At 42.4% G+C, this 24,379-nt stretch overlaps 1 protein-coding gene across 9 annotated transcripts in view; it reads right to left on the bottom strand.

The window, feature by feature from the left end:
- Positions 1-4,985: 4,985 nt before the first annotated feature.
- Positions 4,986-24,379, bottom strand: part of HACL1 (2-hydroxyacyl-CoA lyase 1) — a 39,362-nt gene continuing 19,968 nt past the window's right edge. For 5 of the 9 annotated variants that reach the window (XM_070493126.1, XM_070493130.1, XM_070493129.1 and 2 more), the window contains 5 exons: positions 22,094-22,248; positions 21,514-21,672; positions 19,869-19,976; positions 18,479-18,665; positions 11,013-11,175 (listed from right to left, as the gene is read on the bottom strand). In XM_070493126.1, the coding sequence (XP_070349227.1) occupies positions 11,143-11,175; positions 18,479-18,665; positions 19,869-19,976; positions 21,514-21,672; positions 22,094-22,248 (642 nt within the window). In that variant the 3' untranslated portion in view covers positions 11,013-11,142. Of the gene's footprint in view, positions 5,522-11,012; positions 11,176-18,478; positions 18,666-19,868; positions 19,977-21,513; positions 21,673-22,093; positions 22,249-24,379 lie in introns of those variants that run through there. The other 4 variants (XM_070493124.1, XM_070493128.1, XM_044754068.2 and 1 more) reach the window with 1 other exon arrangement.

Raw genomic sequence — 24,379 nt, 5'->3', positions numbered from 1 at the left:
CAAAAAAAGTTATGCTATAATACAGTCATGCATTACTTAATGACAGGGATACGTTCTGAGAAATGCATCATTGGGTGATTTCGTCACTGTGAGAACATCATAGCGTCCTTATACAAAGCTTGATGGTATAGCCTAAGTACACCTAGGCTACATGGTACTAGTCTTTTGGAATCACCATCCTTTATGTGCCCCATTGTTCACTGAAATGTCATTACGTGGCACATGACTGTACTGAGATTTTAGCCATTTTTTCTTCTACATTTTTGTCTTGTTTTCCCAAAGCCCTCCATTCCTCGAGTCAGTGGCATTCACTACCTTAGGGGGTAGGTAGGTCACCCTAGTCTGGGGAATCCCTGAGCAGAAGCAGCCATTGCTTGACTCCCCAGAGCATGGACTGCAAGGAGAAGTCACATCCAACATGTCACCTGACGGGAACATTACAACATCTGAGGGAGAAGTCCAGGCAGATGGGCCTGAGAGAGGCCTGCAGAGACCTGGACATCCCAGCATAGAGCAGGGAATGTGGCAAGAAACTCCCCATGTCCCCAGAGGGACAAGGAAGAATGAGCGGATTCCTACGAGGAAGAGCCCTGGAAGATTGCAAAGAGTGGATGCTATTTGTAGATTAACAGGGCGAGGGGCTGAAACCCAAGGCGGATGAAACCTTAGGACGGGGCTGCCATGAGGAGAGGGAACAGTTGTGGAAGCTGGCTTCCAAAGATGGCCCCCAGTGAACCACACCTCCCCACCGTTGTGTCCCTGTGTAGTCCCCTCCCACACTGAATCTGAGTTGGCCCTGTCACTCACTCTAACCAAGAGAATGCAGCAAAAGCAACCCTGGCACTTCTAGGCCTAAATCTTAAGAAAGCCTGGCAGCTTTTACTTTAGTCCTTATGGAAGTCAGCTGCCCTGTGAAAAGCCCAGCTTACCAGCTGCAGAGAGAAGCCATGTGGAGAGGCCCTGGAGGGGAAGACACTGCTCACAGAGAGAGACCACGTGGAGGAGTGCCGAGGTGCCAGGGTGGGCCTAGAACCAACCAGCATGTGACCAACAGGAACAAACCTGCAGTCTGAAAAAGTCAGGCTTATTGATCTGTTGCAATGAGACAGACTGTACCCCAGAGGCAGTGCGGCGCGTCTCACCAAAAAGGGTAGAATTAGTATAGGATTTGAGGGAGGGGTGGAGTTTAGGTGGAACATAAATGAAGTGGGGTTTTTGTTTGTTCATTTTAGAATTGAAAAACCATTTTATTAAATTGAAGTCATCAAGGAAACTCAGTGTAAAGTGACATTAAGAGCCAACAATTTTCATGCAAAGATGTGGAGAATATACGTGCACCGTGTGAGGAGCGATGAGGTGGCTCGAGAAGTGGGGTGCAGACAGAGGACAGGAGACGAGGGCTCGAGAAGGTCTCAGTGTCCTAGCCCAGTTACAGATTGGAGCAATGGAGATCCGCTAGGACTCGGGCAATGGGAATGAGACACTGCTGTGCCTGGCTGTCCTGGCAAGTGCCAATGGATCAAAGTCATATACAGCATTCCCATTCTTTCAATGTCCATCATTTTCTAAAATTGAGATGCCACATGAATTCACAGACCATAAAATTCACCATTTTAGAGCACACAATTCAGTTATTTTTAGTATTGGATCAGGGTTTCAATAGGCTCAAAGCAAAGCAGGCTCCGTGTAAAGGATTCGACAGCAGGTCTGGACTGTGAAGTGGACCCCAAGGTCCTGTTTACTCAGATACTGTAAAGTTATGATAGATGAAGAATGTTGTGTCCAGAAACTCTGCATCTGAGTTGCAAATCAAGGCTGTTTCTCTGTGTCCAAGTGACTTAGCTCCTCCAGGCAAAATTAGGGCTCGTCATTCTTACTGATAAAAGTTTCTGAGGGGCCGGCCCAGTGGCGCAGCGGTTAAGCGCGCACGTTCTGCTTCGGTGACCTGGGGTTCGCCGGTTTGGATCCCGGGTGCAGACACGGCACCGCTTAGCACGCCATGCTGTGGTAGGCGTCCCACATATAAAGTAGAGGAAGATGGCCATGGATGTTAGCTCAGGGCCAGCCTTCCTCAGCAAAAAGAGGAGGGTTGGCAGCAGTTAGCTCAGGGCTAATCTTCCTCAAAAAAAATAAAAAGTTTCTGATAATGATTTTAGAAAACAAAGTTTCTCATCACTAAGAAAGACGGTTGTTAGGCATTTCCTGTTGCAGTGTGTCCTTAGATGAAATACCTCCTACTATTTATTACCTTTGCATGTGGCTTTATCCATGTCTGTTAATCCAGCCTGATGAATAGCTAGGCAGATTTTTTTACGTCGTTAGCTTTAGTGAATTTTTACTTTCCCGGAATAAAGAAGGCAACTCAGATCTTCCAGCCCAGTGGAGCCTATAGAGGACCTGGCAGCTCCAGCTGTCATGAGCGACCTCAAGTGAGGTGAAAAGAATCAGCTGAGCCCCAACAACCTACAAAACTGTTAGAGATAATAATGTCTTGCATTTAGCCCTACATATGGGGATGGTTTGTTACACATAGATTATTGAACCAGCCATGCTTGAAGCAGACTTTCCCTGATGGCGGGTTGATAAGACACCTGACAATTAGTTCATCCTCAGAGGTGAAGGAGTGAACCTAAATTAGACGAAGCGCTTAGTCCAGAGAGACTGTCAACCTCTGGTAATGGAAGTCAGAGAATGGTTACCTCTCGGGGGTGGAGGGTTGACTGGAAAGGGCAGGAGGGAGCCCTCTGGATTATACATTATACATCTTGATCTGGGCAGTGGTTATGTGGATACGTACTGTATAGCGTTCATTGAGCTCTACACTGAAGACGCCAAGTAAAAATGGAGCTCAGGAGTTCATTTCTATTATAATAAAGAAAAGTCAACCAATTCTGTGACATGTACACCTGCCAAAAACATACTGTACAAGTGAAAATAAGGGATTATGACAGATGCATGATGTAAACAAACATTTATGTAGAAAAAGCTATTAATTATGAGCCTAAACATTGACTGACCAAGATACCAAGGAGGAACACGACTGAGAACAGGGAATTTAAGAACAATATAAAATTACAAAATTGCTTGAATATTCATTCTCACAATTCCTGTTTTATGAATTAGATTAGAAGCACACTGTGCCCTCCTCAACGTCATGGTCACTGGAATTAGAGATGGAAGGAAGCTTTGAAATCATCTCTCCCTGGTTCTCAGACTGGGCTACACACTGGGATCACCTGGGGACCTTTAAACAATAGTGGTGCCTGAGTCCCACCCTAGAGATTCGGATGTACCTGGGCTGCGGTGTGGCCTGGGAATCAGGATTTTTAAAAGGTCCCCAGGTGATTTCTGCAGGCTGCCAGGGTTGAGAACCACTGGTTAATTTCAACCACTCTTTGCACAAATGAGAACACAGAGGCCCGCTACTGACAAATGGCTTGCCAAATATCCATTAATTGGCTGCAGCCAATTTTCTCTGATGTGCCCTAATAGAGGGAACTGTGGCATGGATAATGACAACCAGCGAATAATCTAAAGATAATTTCTATTTGGTTTGGGAAAGCAGCACGTGACTTCCCGGCCGCAGACTGGCCTGGCTAATTCAGTTAGTCTCATATGAATGTGTCTTTTCCTGAGTTTACTCTGACAGCCCAGGCCTGTGCTGAGGTGTGGAAGGAAGGCGGCCAAATTAAATGTTGGCCCTGGCCAGTTCCCCAGGGGGCAACAGACAGGCTGTCCAAGGCGCACAGTAACTCCACGGATGTGGGGACTTCTTTACCAGAGGGTTCCACAGCAGGACAAAGCTAGCTTTTTCCTGACCCTTTACTCTGTGAGGGTTGGGGGCCAGGGTGTAAAGAGGGAGTGAGGGGTGAGGGGCTGACGGTGATGGAGGAGCTCTCGTGTACCAGGGGTCATGATAAGCATTTCTATAGATAGCATATGCTCCAGGAAACATGAGGTAGGCATTCTATTACCCCCAGTATAGAGATGAGGAAACTGAGGCTCAGAGAGGTTGTTTAACCACCAAAGCAGAGCCAGGAATGGAAACTCAGGCTTACCATACTCTGTCCAAGAGGGACAGTCTCGGCCCGAAGCTGAAAAGCAAGCTGCAGGTGGACTTGGGTCAGATCCTTGGATTTTAAGTCCTGCTGACAATCTCTGCCTCTCTAGTTTTCAGCTCTAACAGCCTAAAGGCACAGTGAAGAGACCTCCAGGAGCACCTGTGGCAGCCACAAGGAGCAGAACTGACCGAGAGCCCAGCCGCTGCTCTCTGAGATCTGCCACCTGCACTGGTGCCAAGCCCATGGCCCCAAGGCCGTGCTGCTCCCCTCCAATGTCTGCGTCCAGTAGGATGGGAAGCGGGGGCCCATTCCTAGGAGATGCGGGACTCTGAGAGAAGCCCTGCCAAATCTTCCTTAGACTGCGTGGCAGCCAGGATGCTTCCACCCAACCTTCCTTCCCTCCCTCCTTTCCTGGGGTCAGGTCTGCACCGCAGGCTGAAGGCTCTCCCAGCCTGTTCCAGCCCCTCCCCTGTTTTCTCTCACACAGATGTTTCCTTTAATAAAATTCTCCCATGTTTAACCCCATCTTGGCATCTGCTTCTCAGAGGACCTGGACTAAAGCAATGCCCCTCCCCGCTGGCACCCTCAACCATCCACACATCACTGTGGGAGGAAAGACGGGGGAAAGGAGGTCACCTTCTGCTGACTCACCTAGGGGAACTTGGTCTGAGATTCTGAAAGTGATGACAGAAGAACAGATTTCTCAGCAAGTTTGCCTCCATCCTTGGTCTCAGTGCCACGAAAGAAGGAAGTCTAGGCCACAAGTAATTGACTAGAACCCCAACCAGCCCTAATTCAATTGCCAAGAAATCACCTTTTATTGCAGGTACCCACGAGCACAAGCATAGTTCCACCACACGCCCAGCAGGGTGAGAAGTGCAGGATAGGTCACCGAGAGGCCGAAGAAAAGACTCAGAGACAGAGAACGAGACATATGGGTTTATTGGGGAGTTACTCACAGGGAAGGTCCAGCAGTGGCCGGCTGGAAGAAGTGTGCACCCACTACACCCCCTGAGAGAAGCTGGCTTAAGTAGGCAGAGGAACAAAGCTGCATGCTTGCCAAGGGGGCCTGTCCCTGCATTCCAAGGATCAGAGCCTTCTGGAGGGCCTCCGTGTTCCCTCAGGCTGCAAGGGTCTCTGTGCTAACTCTGCCATGAGAAAACAGCCGGGTTGGCCAAGCCCAGGACTGTCATCATCATGAGTGCTGGCACGCAGCCTAGATGAGGAGCCTCAAGGACACATGGTTTAAAGGGCACAGAGGCTAGTGCCCCTGCAAGTGCCAACTTGGAAATGGTAGGGGTTCTTTCCCAATCTTGTTATGTCCTTTGGGGAAGACATTCAAACTCTGCAGCCTCAGTAACTCCTTGCAGGGGGATTTTCTTGTCTTCTTTTGCTCCTCCTCAAGGAAGACAGCAGATAAATGATATGCTGCTTCTAAAGGTACGCTGATTCTCAAACACCTAGAAGCAAAGGGGTGCATACCCACAGTCACCAGTATGAGGTAGCTTTGTTCTAGAAGCACTAGCCAATGCCACTAGCTAAAAGAATGGAAGGAGAGGCTTAAAAAATCAATTAAGGCATGGAATTAATATATAAAATATGCGAACAATAGCTATAAATAAATATAGTGGAAATAAGAACTTACTGACAATAGCAACAAAACAGATTAATGTCTAGGAACAAATTTAACCACAGTTGTATAGGGTCAATATGATGAAAACTTCAAAACTCCACTGAAGGACAGAAAAAATTCTTTAATATATTCAAAGATACCTTATTCTTGAATAGAAATAATCAATATTTTGAGATCCTATTCTCTAAATATTCGTTTAACATGTATATGACTATGTTATAAATATCCATTTAATGCCACTCTGTAGTAACCATGTCTTTTTCTTTTCTTTTCTGATGCTTTTACAACCGGGGCCTTGCTGACCCTGAAAAGGCTCCCCCTCCCAGGTTAGCTAATTCCCAGAAAGCAAACAATTCGCCTTTCACATGCAAATCAACCAATCCAGAGCCCATATGCCAACCTCCCTCTTTATCACACTCCTTATGGACTCTCACATTCGGGACCTCTAGCCCCCTGCTTAATCACCCCAGGGCCATGTACCAGACAACCAGGGGCAGCCCCTACACCCTAGCCCATAGAAATTATTCAAGCTAGCGAACCCTAAACCTGTTGATCTTGCCTCACCTCTTGCTTCCTGAGGAAACCATAATAAATGCTTCCACCCACTAGTTCTCCTATCTAGGCCTGAGTCAAATCTTGGCATTTTCTCCTTTGGCCCTGCGTGGTGTGGCATGACCTCTCCTCTTGGGAACAGGGAATAAGAAACTATCCTTCCAATAGCAATCATTTCCTGATCTGTTGGGCTTACCGAACCTCAAGTTTTTCTATTAGTACACTATATTTCAAAACACACTCCAATGAAAATACCAGATTTTTTTTGTGCTACTAAAGTTAATATGAAAAAATAATCAAGTGAAGATAACCAAGAAAATTCTGGAAAAGAATAATGAAGGGAGGGTGGTGGGGAAAGGGGATAGATGGAGCGGCTGGTGGAGGGTGGGGTGGCAGGGATGGCACTATGAATTATGAAATGGTTTTATGAATGTAGTGGACATAAATTTCAGTCCACACACAGCACTCAAGTATGAAAGAAATATTCATTTTTAGTTACTCAGTTTTAATTTTGACTTCCATTTTACCAGTGTAGAAACTAAATTCAGTCACGTCAGGGCCTCATGGCCCCAACCCCCAACCCCCATATGCTCTAAGAACTGTTGGGTTCACCCAATACCCAGGCCTCGAGTGGGTTTCTGATCCTCGGTAACTCATCTATCTACCCTACATCCTGTCTGAAGTTGTTTGCTGCAGCTTTTGTGATACAAACCCCCCCGGGTCACCTCGCCCACAAGCAAATGTCCATGTTTATATTGCTATACGCCATGTGGAAGTGAACTCTTCAGGGGTGAACTCACAGAGGAGCTGGCCAAACAGGAGCAAGAGGACGCAGGCCCTGGTAGATGAGGAGTGGCTGACATCTGGGTACACAGGCACTCAGTCGAGTTGGGGAGGGAGATGGGAACTCAGTTCAGTATGAACAAACATCGTGAGCACTGACAGAGGCAAACACAGGGTGCTGTAGGAGCACTGACAGAGGCACACGCAGGGTGCTGTAGGAGCACTGACAGAGGCACACGCAGGGTGCTGTAGGAGCACTGACAGAGGCACACACAGGGTGCTGTAGGAGCACCAGGAGGCAGGACAGCTTCACGGAAGAGGTGACTTTTGAGCTGGATCGTGAAGGATATGGCTGATTCCACATGACAAAAATGGGTGGGAGGGCACAGAGCACTGCAGTGGAAATGGCATGAGCAAAGCTCAGGCTAAGGGGAGACCAGCTCTGATTTCCCGAGCCCACCGTGACCAGTGGAGCGAGGAGGCAATTCCTGGGAACATGCCAGGACCAGGGAAGGAGCCTCGAGATGAACCATACGGCTGGAGATGAACCACTCCACAGAGCTGGCTCTAGTGACCACTGGATAGAAGGAAGGAGATCATGGATGATGCCATCTCTCTGTGGGTATTTCCAGGTCTAAGCCTGAATGTAAAGTGTTCCTTTCAAACTCTGAAACTGGAGATCCAGGAGTTTCTAGATGTGTCTTCCTCTGCTCCCAGATTGGAGGGGTACCCATACAACCTGGATTCACCATGGGTTTACCGACCAGCTAGCCTCTCTCCTGGAAGAGAAGGCCTTGGAGGGGAGGGGAGATCCCAGAAAATCCAGTGAAAACCAGGGTGTAGGCAGGCCTGCCTGTCAGATGTGAGTCCGAGGTGTACATTTACGAGCACTGGAGCTCTGGGAGGAATTCACAGGATCTTCAACTCTCTTTATCCACAGTACTCCATTCTCAGACTAGCAGCAGCAAACACAACCAGAAAACCCAGCTGACTCAAACTCCCTCTGCATACATGTCACTCTCCACAGCAGTTGGCAAAGTCAGTTTTATCAAAGTTATTCAGCCATGTTTCCCATGTGGAATTTAACTGGTTTCCAACTTTCTTCCTATGAAATTCTATCCTAGTCACTCTAAGTTTGCATTTATTTTAGTCACATGCCACTTCTTCACTGGAATGTACTGCTTCCCTACTGCCTAGATAAGTGTCTTGAAAATAGCAAAGGAAGAAAACTATTTTTTGATTTAATGCTATCTTCATTTCCCTTTGGTGTTCAAAAGTCCTAATAGTTCTTTGTAAGAGATTTGAGACTTTTTTTTCTCAGGAAAATATACTCACCTCATATAAGCTGAGCTTATATGCTTCTAAGGGGCATGTGCGAAATAAACAGAAAATATCCACTGAGCTCCTTCCAACTACCATGAATTATCCTTCAACTATTACTTAGTAAAGCTCTGCAGAGCAGGTGGCTGTGTAAGGAAGTGGAAACACACAGCCCCTCTTTTCCAGGAAATGATGAATCAACTTGGGGACTTAAGATCCACTTACTTGAAAAGTGAAACTACATTGCTAAACAGGCCATAATTCCAGCCAGTGTTCTCCTCTTCTCTAAAGCAGCATCTTCCTAACGCACAGCGGCATTTTTTGAACGCCTTCTACACGCCAGGCATTGGGCTAGGAGCTTCTGGATGGCTCTGTGAATCCCCAAACAACCCCATGAAGTGTGAGAGACTGTGAAAGAATATTAGTAGAGGAACTAGCCCTAAGAAGTCATTTCCCACCCTGGATTCTTAGTTTTCCTAAATCAAGAAAACAACCATAATCTTTCAAAGTTCAGTTTTTATGAGGCACTCGAGTATTCCACATCCCAGGATCACATAAGAGTGTTCATTCTTAAACTGGGAGGTGCAAAAGTTTTATCCAAGTAAGTTTGACTACCAACCAACAGATTCATTTTAGAGGGGCTCGTTCAGTATCTTCTGCTTCTACGGAAAAATTCCTACGGAGACTAACTTCAAGATCACTTTTACAAAATAAGCAGTCAGCAGACAGCGTCAACAAAGTGCTCCTGGACTAATCTGGACTTTATATGCTCCCACTGACCTCTGCTGGACAATCTATTAACCCACCAACACTGTTTTTTCCCTTGAGATAATATGGCTAGGGAAGGAGCATTTTCCCCAGATCGTACCTAGTATTTAGATTTCGAGAGTTCAATTCACAAATATTCATGAAGCCCTCCACACTACCTTACAGTGAAATCTTGTACCACACTTGGCTGCCAGAGGCAAGCCTCCACGGGCAGAGCGGGACACTGGTGAGGGTACAGGAGCTACCCACTCTCAACCCCACTTTGACACTTGTTTGACACTCGGTGTGATACTCCCTCTGTTCTTACGCAGCCCAGGCTCTCTAGTGTATAGCTTAGAGGTACACAGGAGTACCTGCCAACTGGGCCCAACTTCAGGGGCCTGTCGGATAAAACCCCAGCTCCTTGCAACTATCTGCTAGGTTCACATCCCAAAGCTGGAGTCCGCCCCGGTGTGGAGGTCACGTGTGCCCCTTACCATCCAGTGGAGACAAGCCTGATGTAGACAGTGCAACAAGCTGAGCTTTGATATAAAGGCCTATGCTCCAATTCACATAAAAGTGCAGATAATAAACAAGAATGACCCTGAAAATAAGTGATACTTTTCCATTTCTAATATTCTTTTAAAATAGTCTGTTTCTGATAATGAAAATTACATCATTATTTTGATTTAAAAATTTTGTAAAAGAAGGGAAAAAATAAAGCAGAAATAAAAATTACCTATAATCCTATCATCAAGTTATACTAAAATTTTGGTTTATTTTGGGCCCATCTTTTTTCTCCGTGTATGTGTGTATGTATGTGTATATATCTATGTATATCCTGATCTGGACCCACCCATTTTGTAGATTGCCTTTTCACATATTATATTGTGATTGTTTCTCCATTAATAAATGTTCTTTAACACCATTTTTTGTTTTATGATGTCGACAGATCATAATGTGTGTAACCCATGCCTTATTATCAAACAGGGGCGTTGTTCCTAAATAAAACTATGCTGAATGGCCTTATATATATTTGACCAAATATTTCATTACTTCTTTGGGATACATTCTCTAAATAGGCTCACTGAGTCAAAAGGTATGAGGTATGAACATTTTCAAGATTCCAAATAGAAGCACGACTAGAATTACTCTGCAGAAACTCCAGCTTCCACCACTGCCGAGCAGGGCCCATCTCACTTCACCCTCACTCATGTTGCAAATTATAATTTAGAAAGTGCTTTGCCAAGTGGATAGGCAAAAAAAGGTTTTTCAGTCTAACTTACACATTTGTATTTATTCATACTCATAATTTTACTGACCATTTATATTTTTTCTGTTAATCATACATTCATGCCCTCACCCATTTTTCTATTAGTGCATTAACATTTTTCTTACTCAGAAGAGTTCTTTATATATTAAGGCTGTTGACTCTGTTGCTCTCAATGGGGTACACACAAGCTAAGGTTGCTAATCCAAACATACCCGGAAATTATTAGTTTGGATGTGGTGTGACTTCTCCTTTGGCTCAATAAGTTCTTTCCAGGAAAACAAAACAAAATAAAAACCCAACTCATAAAGTACAGAACAAGTCCCATTAAATACTGGGGGGACTAAGGTATGAAGTGGTCAACAGATAAACTATGAAGTAGCAACAGCCCACGTACTCCAGCCTCCTGAACATGCCTCTGCATGAGAGAGTTCTTGGAGCTTTTTTCTTCAGAAGACATTTTTAAAAGATATGTGACCTTAAGAAAGGGTTTATGTAGAAGCACACTGCCGTGGGACTCAGAAGTTAGGCAGCTGCAATGCTATCGTTTAATAAAACCCACTCACTTCTTTCAGCCGTGAATGGTTACTTCTGTGGTATAATACTGATTATTTTTCTGTTTTTAGTCAATTACTTTACTATAAAATGTCATTTGGAAATGTTTTTATTTCTTTTTGCACAAGAATTTTAACATTATGGTAATTTTGCTGTGGGAAATAAAATTCCATCTTACAGGAAAGAGAAAACTCCTTAAGACCACTCATTGGCATCTCCATTTAAATATTAGAGCGGGTCAGCCAGTGAAACTCCTAGAAGAAAAAAAGACAACAAACATTCAGTGAAAAGAAATAAGTGTCTGGGGCTGGTCCACTGGTGTAGTGGTTAAGTTTGTGTGCTCTGCTTCAGGGGCCTGGGGTTTGTGGGTTCGGATCCCGGGCGTGGACCTACACATTGCTTGTCAAGTCATGCCGTGGCGGCATCTCACACACAAAAGGTTAAAGGAAGATTGGCACAGATGTTAGCTCAGGGACAATCTTTCTTAAGCAAAAAGAGGAAACTTGGCAACAGATATTTGCTCAGAGCCATTCTTTCTCATCAAAAAAAAAAAAAGAAAAGAAACAATTGTCTTAAACTATATTCTCACTGTTTTGCTTTCTCTAAAACCTAAAACTCTCATTATAATTACACTTACCATGATAGTAGTAAATGAGATTTATCTTTGGTCTACTGCTTTTCCCAAAAAGGAGCTAAAAACCTGTAGTGAACCTGTCTTGTCTTTCGAAACAACTTAAAATGAATTTCTGGGTCCTCCTCCATTATTAGAGTCTGAAAGAACCAGAAATACACTCAAAAGAAGAAAAGAAATGAAGGCAGCCCAAAGAAGGCTGGGCCCTGCGGTCTAAGGCCCTGCGTAGGAAAAGCAGTGCACAGAAGCCTTTCCCAGGACCAACATTCTGCACATGTGGCCTGGGCACGGCAAACGCAGAGAGTAGGTCCTCCCTGTATTATAGCAGGAGGCAGCCAGCCTACACTGCCAATCAACGACAAAGGGCAGATGGACACACAGACAGCCAATGAAAATCAACAGCTTAGAAACTATAACATGTCCAGAATTCTATTGGAATGAGGATAAACAATGTTGCAGTGGTAGATGAAAGAAATATAAGGATAAACCTCATGAAATTATAAAAGAGGAGATAAGAATTTGTATTTCTGCAGCCATACCTCCAAAAATTCATGAAGACTTGGAGAATAGAGCATTAGAAGCAGAGCATCAGAAAGGTGAGCTCACTAGCAGAGAAGGCACAATTCATTAGGGCGCTTCTGTGACTAACACAGGTCTCCAGACTGCCTATTTTGTGTGTGTGTTCTGAATGTGTTCATCAAGCCTCTTACAGTGGCTTTAGTTCCGCTAGTACTCTGATGCTCTGAGGCCAGGAGGAGGGCATCCTGGGTTGCAAAACTAACGTTTCAGTTACTAGAAAGTATATACTCAGTTATAAATAAAACGACATGAGATTTAAAAATCTGTCTGTTGGGTGTCTGGTTAGCAGAAATCATTTCAACAAATAGATTTTTTTTAAAAAAGAAAGGCAATCAGTAAGCCCATAGAAGTACAGAGCAGACTCTGAAAGTTGTTAATCCTACTTTAAAACCGTCTGCCTGCTTGCTCCACATAAACCCCTGCTAATGCCACCTACACATCACCTTTCTGGCCTAGTCTTTCTGTGCTCATCTTCCTCTTCAACACGCTTCTTCTTGAGTATCTCTCCTCTCTGCTATGAGGTAAATGAGAGTATATGCAGGTATCTCTCTCTCTTTTTTAACTGAAGTATAACTGACATATAACATTATATTAGTTTCAGGTGTACAACATAGTGAGTCCATATTTGTAAACACTGCAAAATGATCAGCACAGTTAGTCTAGTTAACATCCATCACCACACATACCTACGCGAATTTTTCTTCTTGTGATGAGAACTTTTAAGATCTACTCTCTTAGCAACCTTCAAATATGCAATACAGTACTATTAACTATACTCATCATGCTTTACATTACATCCCTATGACTTATTTTATGACTAGAAGTTTGTACTTTTTGACCCCCTTCACCCATTTTCCCCACCTCCCCACCCCCCTACCTCTGGCAATCTCCAATCTGTTTTTTCTATCTATGAGCCTGGTTTTTGGTTTGTTTGTTTTCAGATTCCATATAAGTAAGATCATATGGCATTTGTCTTTTTCTGTCTGCGTTATTTCACTTTGCCCTCAAGGTCCACCCATGGTGTCACAAATAGCAAGATTTCCTTCTTTTTATGGCTGAATAATATTCCATTGTGCATATACCACATTTTCTTTATCCATTCATCCACTGATGGACACTTAGATTGCTTCCACATCTTGGCTATTGTAAATAATGCTGCAATGAACATGGGGGTGCATTTATCTTTTCAAGTTAGTGTTTTCGTTTTCTTCAGATAGATACTCAGAAGTGGAATTGCTGGATCATATAGTAGTTTTAGATTTAATTTTTTTGCGGAATCTCCATACTGTTTTCCATGGTGGCTGCACCAATTTACATTCCCACTTACAGGGCATAAGAGTTCCATTTTCTCCACATCCTTGCCAACACTTATTTCTTGTCTTTTTGATAATGGCCATTCTAACAGGTGTGAGGTGGTATCTCATTGTGGTTTTAATTTGCAATTCCCTGATTATCAGTGAAGTTGAACATCTTTTCATGTACCTGTTGGCCTTCTGTATATCTTCTTTGGAAAAATATTGTTCAGATCTTCTGCCCATTTTTACATAGAATTGTTTTTTTTGCTATTGAGTTGTATGAGTTCTTTATATATTTTGGATATTAACCCTTTATCAGATATACGATTTGCAAATATTTTCTTCCGTTCAGTAGGGTGTCTTTTCATTTTGTTGATGGTTTCTTTCACTGTGTGGAAGTTTTTTAGTTTGACGCCATCCCATTGTTTATTTTTGCTTTTGTTGACTTTGCTTTTGGTGTCAGATTCAAAAAATTATCTCCAAGACTAATGTCAAGGAGCTTACCACCTATGTTTTCTTTGAGGAGTTTTATGGTTTCAGGTCTTACATTCAAGTCTTTAACCTATTCTGAGTTAATTTTTTTGTACAGTGAAGACAGTGGTCCAGTTTCAATCTTTGGCTTGTGGCTGTCCAGTTTTCTCAACACCATTTATTAAAGAACTGTCTTTTCCCCTTTGTATATTCTTGGCTCCTCTGTCGTAAATTAATTGACCATGTATGTGTGAGTTTATTTCCAGGCTCTCTATCCTGTTCCATTGATCTATGTGTCTGTTTTCATGCCAATACCATACTGTTTTGATTACTATTGCTTTGTAACATAGTTTGAAATCAGCGAGTGTGATGTCTTCAGCTTGGTTGTTCTTTCTCAGGATTGCTTTGGCTATTCAGGGTCTTGTAGTTCCATATGAATTTCAGGATACTTTGTTCTATTTCTATTAAAAATGTCATTGGAATTTTGATAGGGATTGCATTGAGCCTGTAGATTGCTTTGTGTAGTATGAACAGTTTAACAATATTAATTCTTCCAACCCAAGAGCACGGAATATCTTTCCATTTATTTGTGTCTTTTTTAATTTCTTTGACCAGTGTCTTATAGTTTTCAGTGTAGAGAATTTTCATCTCCATAATCAAATTTATTCCTAGGTATTTTATTCTTCTTGATACAATTGTAAATGGTATTGTTTTCTTAATTTCTCTTTCTGATAGCTCATTATTAGTGAATAGAAACACAACAGATTTTTGTGTATTGATTTTGTATCCTGCAACTTTACTGAATTCGTTAATAGTTCTAACAGTTTTTCACTGGAGTCTTTAGGGTTTTCTACATACAGTATCATGTCATCTGCAAACAGAGACAATTTTACTTCTTCCTTTCCAATTTGGATGCCTTTCTTTCTTTTTCTTGTCTGATTGCTCTGCCTAGGATTTCTAGTACTAGGTTGAATAGGAGTGGCGAGAGTGGGCATCCTTATCTCATTCCTGATCTTAGCGGAAAAGCTTTCAGATTTTCAGCGTTGAGTATGATGTTAGCTGTGGGCTTGTCATATATGGCCTTGATTATGTTGAGGTATGTTCCCTCTATACCCATTTCGTTGAGAGTTTTTATCATAAATGGACATTGAATTTTGTCCAATGCCTTTTCTGCATCTGTTGAGATGATCACAATTTTTATCCTTCATTTTATTAATGTGGTGTATCACAGTGATTGATTTGTGGGTACTGAACCATCCTTGCATCCTCAGAATAAATCCCACTTGATCATGGTGTATGATCCTTTTAATGTATTGTTGAATTCAGTTTGCTAATGTATTGTTGAGGATTTTTGCATCTATGTTTATCAGGGATACTGGCCTGTAATTTTCTTTTCTTGTGGCATTCTTGTCTGGTTTTGGTTATCAGGGTAATGCTGGTCTCATAAAAGGAGCTTGGAAGCATTCCCTCCTCTTACCTTTTTTGGAAGATTTTCAGAAAGATTGGTATTAATTCTTTGAATGCCTGGTAGAATTCACCCGTGAAGCCCTCTGGTCCTGGATGTCTTTCTGTTGTGAGGTTTTTTTTTTTTTTTTTTTAAAGATTTTATTTTTTCCTTTTTCTCCCCAAAGCCCCCCAGTACATAGTTGTATATTCTTCGTTGTGGGTCCTTCTAGTTGTGGCATGTGGGACGCTGCCTCAGCGTGGTCTGATGAGCAGTGCCATGTCCGCGCCCAGGATTCGAACCAACGAAACACTGGGCCGCCTGCAGCGGAGCGTGCGAACTTAACCACTCGGCCACGGGGCCAGCCCTCTGTTGTGAGGTTTTTGATTATTGATTCAATCTTCTCAATAGTAATCAGTCTGTTCAGCGTCTCTATTTGTTCATGATTCAGTCTTGGTAGGCTGTACGTTTCTAGGAATTTATCCATTTCTTCTAGGTTGTCAAATTTGCTGGCTTAAAATTGTTCATAGTAGTCTCACGAGCCTTTGATCATTTCTGTAGCACAGTTGTAACATCTCCTCTTTCATTTCTGATTACTTATTTTTTTTTTTGAGGAAGATTAACCCTGAGCTAACTACTGCCAGTCTTCCTCTTTTTGCTGAGGAAGCGTGATCCTGAGATAACATCTGTGCCCATCTTCCTCTACTTTTTATTTGTGGGACGCCTACCACAGCATGGCTTGCCAAGCTGTGCCATGTCCGCACCTGGGATCCGAACCAGCGAACCCCAGGCCACTGAGAAGCAGAATGTGCGAACTTAACCACTGCACCACCAGGCTGGCCCCTCTGATTTTATTTATTTGAGTCTTCTCTCTTTTTTTCTCGGTGAGTCTAGCTAAACATTTGTCAATTTTTCCTTTTCAAAGAACCAGCTCTTAGCTTTGTTAATCTTTTATATTGTGTTTTCAGTCTCCATTTCATTTACTTCTACTCTGGTGTTTGCTGTTTCCTTCTTTCCACTAACTTTGGGCTTTGTTTGTTGTTCTTTTTCTAGTTCCTTGAGGTATACAGTTAGGCTGTTTGAGATTTTTCTTGTTTCTTGAGGTAGGCATTCATTGCTATGAACTTCCCTCTTAGAACTGCTTTTGCTGCACCCATAAATTTTGGTATGTTGTATTTCCACTTTCATTTATCTCAAGGTATTTTTGGATTTCTCTGACTCATTAGTTATTCAATAGCATGTTATTTAATCTCCACATATTTGTGACTCTTTCAGTTTTCTTATTATAACTGACTTGTAGTTTCATACCATTACAGTCAGAAAAGATGCTTGGTATGATTTCAGTCTTCTTAAATTTACAAAGACTTGTTTTGTGGCCTAACATATGATCTATCCTGGAGAATGTTCCATGTGCACTTGAGAAGAATGCATATTCTATTGCTGTTGGAATGTTCTGTACATATCTATTTAGTCCATCTGGTCTAATGTGTTGTTTAAGGCCAATGTTTCCTTATTGATTTTTCTATCTGGATGATCCAGTCATTGATGAAAGTGGAGTATTAAAGTCTCCTACCATTATTGTATTGATGTCTATTTCTCCCTTTAGGTCTGTTAATATTTGCTTTATATACGGTTGACCCTCTATATCCGTGGGCTCTGCATTTGGGGATTCAACCAACCATAGATTGTGCATTATGTTTATGATCCACATTTGGTTGAATTCATGGATGTGGATACTGAGGGATGATCGTATTTATGTGTTCCTATGTTGGGTGCATAAATATTTACAAATGTAAATACACTTACAACTGTTGGATTGACTCCTTTATCATCATGTAATGCCCTTTTTTGTCTCTTATTACAGTATTGGTTTTAAAGTCTATTTTGTCTAAGTATAGCTACCCCAGCTTTCTTCTGGTTTCTATTTACACGTAATATCTTTTTACATCTCTTCACTTTCAGTCTGTGTATCCTATATCTGAAGTGAGTCTCTCGTAGGTAGCACATAGATGTGCCTTGTTTTTTCATTCAGCCACTCTATGTCTTTTGATTGGAGAATTTAGTCTATTTACATTTAAAGCAATTATTGATAGGTATGTGCTTACTGCCAATTTTGTTCATTGTTTTCTGGCTGTTTTGTACTTCTTGTCGGCTCCTTTTGCCAAAATCTCTGATATCTGTTTTTAGAGAAATAGACTTTCAGTAGAATTCTACATATTTTATGGTTTCCAAATTAGTTGATTTACATTTCATCGATTGTCCAGGAGTCTGTTTACCCATTTGTTCACTGCCTTGTTCAACAAAGAAAAAGATCTCACAGCTGATATATGTATGAAGAACCAAGACAGAAACTACTCAAAAAAATTATCTGCTCTGAAAACAGTGGCTGATATGCAAGGTGTAAGAATGGAGGATGGGTATATAGAGAGGGCAAGTGGCAGAACCAGGATCAGAGTACAAAATTACGTATGAAAAGCAACTGAATCTGGGATGGGAAAGGATCATGCTATATACTTTATTACTTATTTTACTGCTATAGTCTACACTGTAGTTTTGCTTTAGAGGCCAAAGTAACAAATTTTGAATGTAATTGCACAAATTGTCCTATTATAGTCTCATCTCTCACTGTGCTTCCTCCACTCTCTGTCTTCCAGCCACTTGGGGCTTTCAGTTCCTCAGACCTATCCTGTTCCCTCCTGCCACAGAGCCTTTGCACGTCTCTTTCCTCGCCTCTTTGCTGAGTTGGTCTCTACTTATCCTTTGGATTTCAGCATCACTTCCTCTGAGAAGCCTTCCCTGTGACCCTAATATAAATCAGATTCCTTTGTTGTATGTTCATTCAGAACTGGTTCCTTTCCTTCAGAGCAATGCTTCATTCTGTCATGACGCATTCACTTGACAGGTGACTGGACTGTCCCTCTCCCCTACTGTACTATAAGCTCCATGAGGTGAGGGCTGAGCCTGGTTTTGCTCACCAGGCTATTCTCAGCACCTGACACAGCACGCCTAATACATATCTCAACAAATATTCACTGAACAAACAAATGCATGTGCCAGACCCAGAAATGGTTTAGAAAGGACTTTTGGGGGTGGGAGAGGAGATGCATTTCTGCTTTCTGCTTAGCAATCACATTTACCTGGGGCTTCCGTGTAGCTTGCGGTTCAATCATAATGTTGATAAGAGAAGGTTTAGTTGTGTCTGCCAAGCTCTGACTCAGGCACTTTTGGAGTTCTTCTGGAGTTTGTACAAAATACCCGTTACCTCCAAATGCAGTCATGACCTGCTCATAATGTGCGTTTGGCAGAAGAGAGAGTGGCGGGGCTCTGAAAAAGAGGGTCATAAGTCAACAGAAAAAGAGTCAGTCTCTGAAATAATTTGTGGAAAATTTTAGGCTGAACTGAAAGGCATAATTTTATGTCCAACACTTAGACTGAGACGCCAGTACACTAAACTTTCCATATATTTTTTTATTGTCTATACATCAGTGTCGAATAGAACCTTTGTAATATGTGAGGTGTGACGATGGAAATATTTTATACTTGTGCTAGCCAGTATAACAGCCACTAGCAACCTGTTACTGTGGGCATTTAAAATGAGGAAATGAATTTTTAATTTAATTTAAATAGCCACACGCAACTAGTGGCTGCTATACTGGACAGTGCAGGCTACACCATCAACACCTATGAATCCAAAAGAAAAAGAGAAAAAAAGAAATGTCACCGCAAAATAAGTAAGTAATAACAAAACAACAAATGAAATCAGTGAGGCATAAGCAAACATACCCAGACCTTGCTGCACTCCCAGGCTGACACACAGATTCATATCTCTCTCACACCCCACAGCCAGCTACAACACTGTCTCAGTTTGGCTCTGCTACCAGATGATCAAGATTTAGCTAGGTGATAAAAAGAAGGAAGAGTTCTGGATCATAAATAATATGTAAACATCCAGATTCCTACATGGTGTAGCAAGAATAGCAGGACTGGGAGCATTATGCAATAATCTCTTCCATTAACAAGGCTTAGACTAGGGGCTGGCCTGGTGGTGCAGTGGTTAAGTGCGCACGTTCCACTTCTCGGTGGCCTGGGGTTCACCGGTTTGGATCCCGGGTGCGGACGTGGCACCGCTTGGCACGCCATGCTGTAGTGGGCATCCCACATATAAAGTAGAGGAAGATGGGCAGGATGTTAGCTCAGGGTCAGGCTTCCTCACCAAAAAGAGGAGGATTGGCAGTAGTTAGCTCAGGGCTAATCTTCCTCAAAAAAACAAAACAAAACAAGGCTTAGACTCAAACTCATTCATCTGAGCCTTCAGTGGCTCCCTGATCATAAACTACCTATTGAAGCACCCAATCACGGACAGTTGTGCAAAGAGAAACTATGCAGACAGGGTTCCTGCCCTTTAGAGGGGCTGACAATATAAACAAACAATACTCACACCACAACACATTCCAATACAGCCAACTTTTTAAAGAGAGCTTAAAATAGACGAGAGAAAGTAAATAAACATTGTTCTGGGTTACTTACACAAAAGTAGCATCTCCAAATTTTAACATTTCCTTCCAAGTATCTGCATTGAAACCTTGGTAAATTCCATTATTATTCACCACCAGAAGTACAATTGGCAAGTTGTACCTAAAATTGAGAGCAAAATATAAAGGAAATCTAAATCTAAAGCAATTTCTTTAATTTGGGGTGAAATTTTCACTTAAAAATGGATAGTTTTCCATAAGCTTTTTTGTAATATTAGGGTAAGACTAAAAATTAAGCATTTGTTATCCTAATAAGAATATCAAATCATTAACAGAAACATCATGGAGTAGTGGAAAGAATGCCAGATCACGGGGGCAGACCTGATTCTACCACTACGCAGCCATGGACCTCAAGCAAATAGCTGAGCTTTTCTAAACCTTGGTTTTCAGAGATCCAGGTATTCATAAGAATGATACCTTGCATACTTAATACCCTCTACAGCATCACTTCTACGTGGTGCCCACGGGTACTGTTTGAAAAGTATCTTTTTATTGAACTCCTCACAGACAACTAGCAGTTGCTACATACTGTGGAAGGCACGCAAGAGACTAATGTACATTTTCTCCTTTCAAACCACTTCACCCAGAATCAGAAAAACATTATATGGTGTGATAACTAGAGAAAAAGAGAGTATTTAACAATGTGCTAAACACTCTGGTGAAGACAAAAAAAGGCCGACTACACTTTACTAATGATTGACAAAAGAACCTGGGCTTTATTTTCTAGAGACATAATTTCTGAGATCAGGTATAAAAACAAATCTAAACTGCAGACTGTTAAGTAACAGGATGGTGGCAACTACTTGCTCACCCTGCTCAAACGGAATCATTACTTTCTAGGAGGCCGCCTTCCCTATAAATCATCTTTTTGGCATAGACCACTTGGTTGTCTATACAGATATTCTAACAGGCACATACCTTCCCTCTGATCTTGAAAGTTTTCTATGCCAAAGCTTTGAAAGCCCCAAAACACAATTTACAAAAGTCCTAATAAGAGCCCTGGCTAAGAATACAATGGTTTTACTAGAGTTTAAATAATTGGGGAGAAAACCCCCCCATACTTCTGTAAGAGGATCTAGAACTCATGCGTTTCTCCATGAATGCTGGTGACTATAAACACAATCTGAACAGCTCGCATTCACCTTGAACTTCACCTAGATTATCTCACTTGTTCCTCACAACCATCCTCCAAGGTAGGAGCTATTACTATTCCCATCCCTATTTTAGAGGAGACTGAAGCTTGGTTAAGTGACTTAACCCAAGTCACTTGGCTCTGACACGGTTGAGCGAGTATTTAAATCCAGGCCATCTGACCCAGAGGCCGTAGTCTTAACTAGCAAGCTCTGCTGTCTCCCTGCACAAAACAAGCTTTTCTCAGACCAGAACTTTTTCTCGGGACCTCAAAACCAGTTGCACATTTTTGGCACGCAGTAAAGAGGTCATGAACACACTGTCCTGGATGAGAGAGACCCTGGGGTGATGACTGAATCTTCTCAGAATGCAGCACAGTGCTGTGCCTGCGGTACCTGGCACATGGAGGACACTCGGTTCAGTATTAACAAGTGCTTAGGCTGGTGGGCCTTGTGTGTGATTCTTCACCTTTTGGAGAAAGAAAGGCTCTGACCGGGAGGCTGTTTTACCTGCAAATGGTCTCCACTTCCAGGCCAGAAAACCCAAAGGCACTGTCTCCTTCCACACAGATGACCCGCTGTCCTGGGTTTCTATCTTTAGCCACTACAGCAGCTGCAATGGCAAATCCCAAACCGACTCCCATCGTTCCAAAAGTACCAGCATCAAGCCTGTTGGGGAACAAAGCTAAAATGAAGCCCTCTAAAGCATGTCATAAATCTAGTTATATGCACATGGTTCATGGAAAAATAAAATACAATAAAAACATCCTCTTTCTTTAACGTGAAGTTTTTGAACTGTGAGGAACTAATTTGTCAAGGATAAGCAGAATGAGAAGAAAACGTCACTTGTGATTGCTTGGAAGACCATGAATATCTTCTTAGAACAATGACTATACAAATTATCACCTTATCTCGAGGACATATGAAGCATAAAAACTCTACAAAACCTCATGGAAGAATACCTTTAGATGAACTACATCCTTAAACACTGAACATGGACAATTCTCAAATGTTTTATTAGTCTGCATGGTTGTAGTTTCAAATTTAACATGTTACAGTTCATCATAATTGCTTTCTTTAGAAGGCTTACCTGTGCCGAGGAAGGTAGTTTTGAAGCACAGTGCGTCCAATATCCATAGTATTTGCTCCTTCACTTACCACGAAACAGTCCTTGGGTAGTTGTTCTTGAACATGGTAGAACACCGTAAAATAATTCATAGGCAGGGAGTTTTTGGAAGCTAATTCCTAAAATATTAGAAGGAAATATAATCAGATTAGATTGAGCTACAGCGAAGCTAAACAGTGCCAAAAAGCTACTACCAAACTTACGAGGAAATAGGCAACAACTATAAACTACAAGGTTTCCAAATGGCCACCACATGGCCACTCTGAGAAGCTAATTGATCTGTGAACAGTCCTGGAGGACAAGTCAAGAAAAATACGTCCCAGAGTCCCAGTTTGGGACACAATCAAATAACAGGGAATGTCCCTCTTTCTGGAGATCCACAATGCACATTAGCATATTAAAGACTGAGAAGTCCTATAGTAAAGATAGCTGGACACACTGGGTTAAATAAAACTAAACCATCTCATTTGAGCACTTTCAGGAAAACACTGACCTAGAAAAAGTGAAATTTTTGTACTAGAATATTTTCGTCTGAAATATGACCCTAAGGGGCCGGCCTAGGGGTGCAGCAGTTGAGTTTGAGCACTCCGCTTCAGAGGCCCAGGGTTTGCCGGTTCGGATCCCAGGCGTAGACCTGCATGCTGCTTATCAAGCCACGCTGTGGCAGGCATCCCACATGTAAGATGGAGGAAGATGGGCACAGATATTGGCTCAGGGCCAATCAACCTCAGCAAAAGGAGGAGGATTGGCGGTAGATGTTAGCTCAGGGCTAATCTTCCTCAAAAAAAAAAAAGACCCATGAAATATGGCCCTAAGCTAAAGTCAGAATTTTAGAAAATCTGGTTCTTCCCCAGACAAACTGGAGAATAAAGCAGATACGCTTCATCCACTATTCTAAGGAGTCTCTGAATGGAGGGAAAAACAGCAAGGTAAAAGCCTTCGTCTAATCATATGCCTCTCAGAGCTGAGAGAATGCCATGAGGGGCTTTAGCTGCAATCCATCTGATCCCAGCACTGCCCCTCACCTGGGCTGCTCTGGTCCCAGCACGGCCCCTTCACCGGGGCTGCTCTGGTCCCAGCACGGCCCCTTCACCGGGGCTGCTCTGGTCCCAGCACGGCCCCTTCACCTGGGCTGCTCTGGTCCCAGCACGGCCCCTTCACCTGGGCTGCTCTGGTCCATTGGAGATGATACCCAGGATGGATGAGGGATCTTCCTACACTCCTGCACCAGAGCAGAGAGGAAGTTCCTTCCGTCTTATACTAAGGAGCTTTCCAGGGAAAGGAAGGGATTAATCATGACACTATTCAGAAAACAGAGTTGGACTGGCTCTCAACAGGAGAAACAGTCACTGATTAAAATTCCAATGAAAGATAAATCATGTATAATCAATTCTGCTTGTTTTGAAAATGCAAATTTACTCCAAGACAACTGATATATTAGGGAACAATATAAGCATAATTCGAACTGCGTGTCTGCTTAGGCATGACTGCATCAGTGAAAAATGCTACATGGACACAGAAAGTGGCACCCGGTTGAACCAAGATGCATAGGAATACACAAAACTGAAAAAAAATCAGGAACAACTTTTCTCCCAATCAAAGAGAAAACACTCTATATGAAGATTTTTAAACAGAAATAGCCAAATCCTGAAGAAGTGGCTCATTTCAGTGCTCGCAGTGGATGGTTTGGTGGATTCACATATTACTACAATTTCCAAAGCCTTGAGCTAACAGGCAAAACCACGCGTGAGGACGAGGGAGTCACGAAAGAACTTCCAGGGGCGACACAAACGCCAACTGAGAAAGAAGGCTGTAAATGTTCTAACCAAAAAACAAGCAAACAAACAAACAAACATGAGGTGATGGATGTGCTAATTAGCTGGATGAGGGGAAGCTTTTCACAACATATATGTTATCAAATCACCGTGATGTACCTTTAAATATCTTACAATTTTATATGTCAATTATAGCTCAACACAGATGAAATTAAAACAAAAAAAGAAAAAGAAAAAGAAGGCTATACATTAGATCACACTTTCAATTTTGATGAAACACCTATCTATCATAAATGCATGCCTTGGAGGACTTATACCTTAAAAGTAGAAGAACATGCCCCAGAATTTAAGGTTCCAAAAGATCTCTTAAGTGTGAGCTGGTGCCAAGGTCAAACTGAGGACACCCATTCACACCCACCCCCACAGACTCTTACAACTTTCTGTCCAACGTCAGACCCTCCTTCTACCACTTCAC

The sequence above is a fragment of the Equus asinus genome, chromosome 21 (assembly GCF_041296235.1).
Source record: "Equus asinus isolate D_3611 breed Donkey chromosome 21, EquAss-T2T_v2, whole genome shotgun sequence".
Classification (NCBI taxonomy): Eukaryota; Metazoa; Chordata; class Mammalia; order Perissodactyla; family Equidae; genus Equus; species Equus asinus.
Note: the sequence above shows the minus strand (reverse complement) of the source record. Positions and strands in the feature narration are given on the sequence as shown.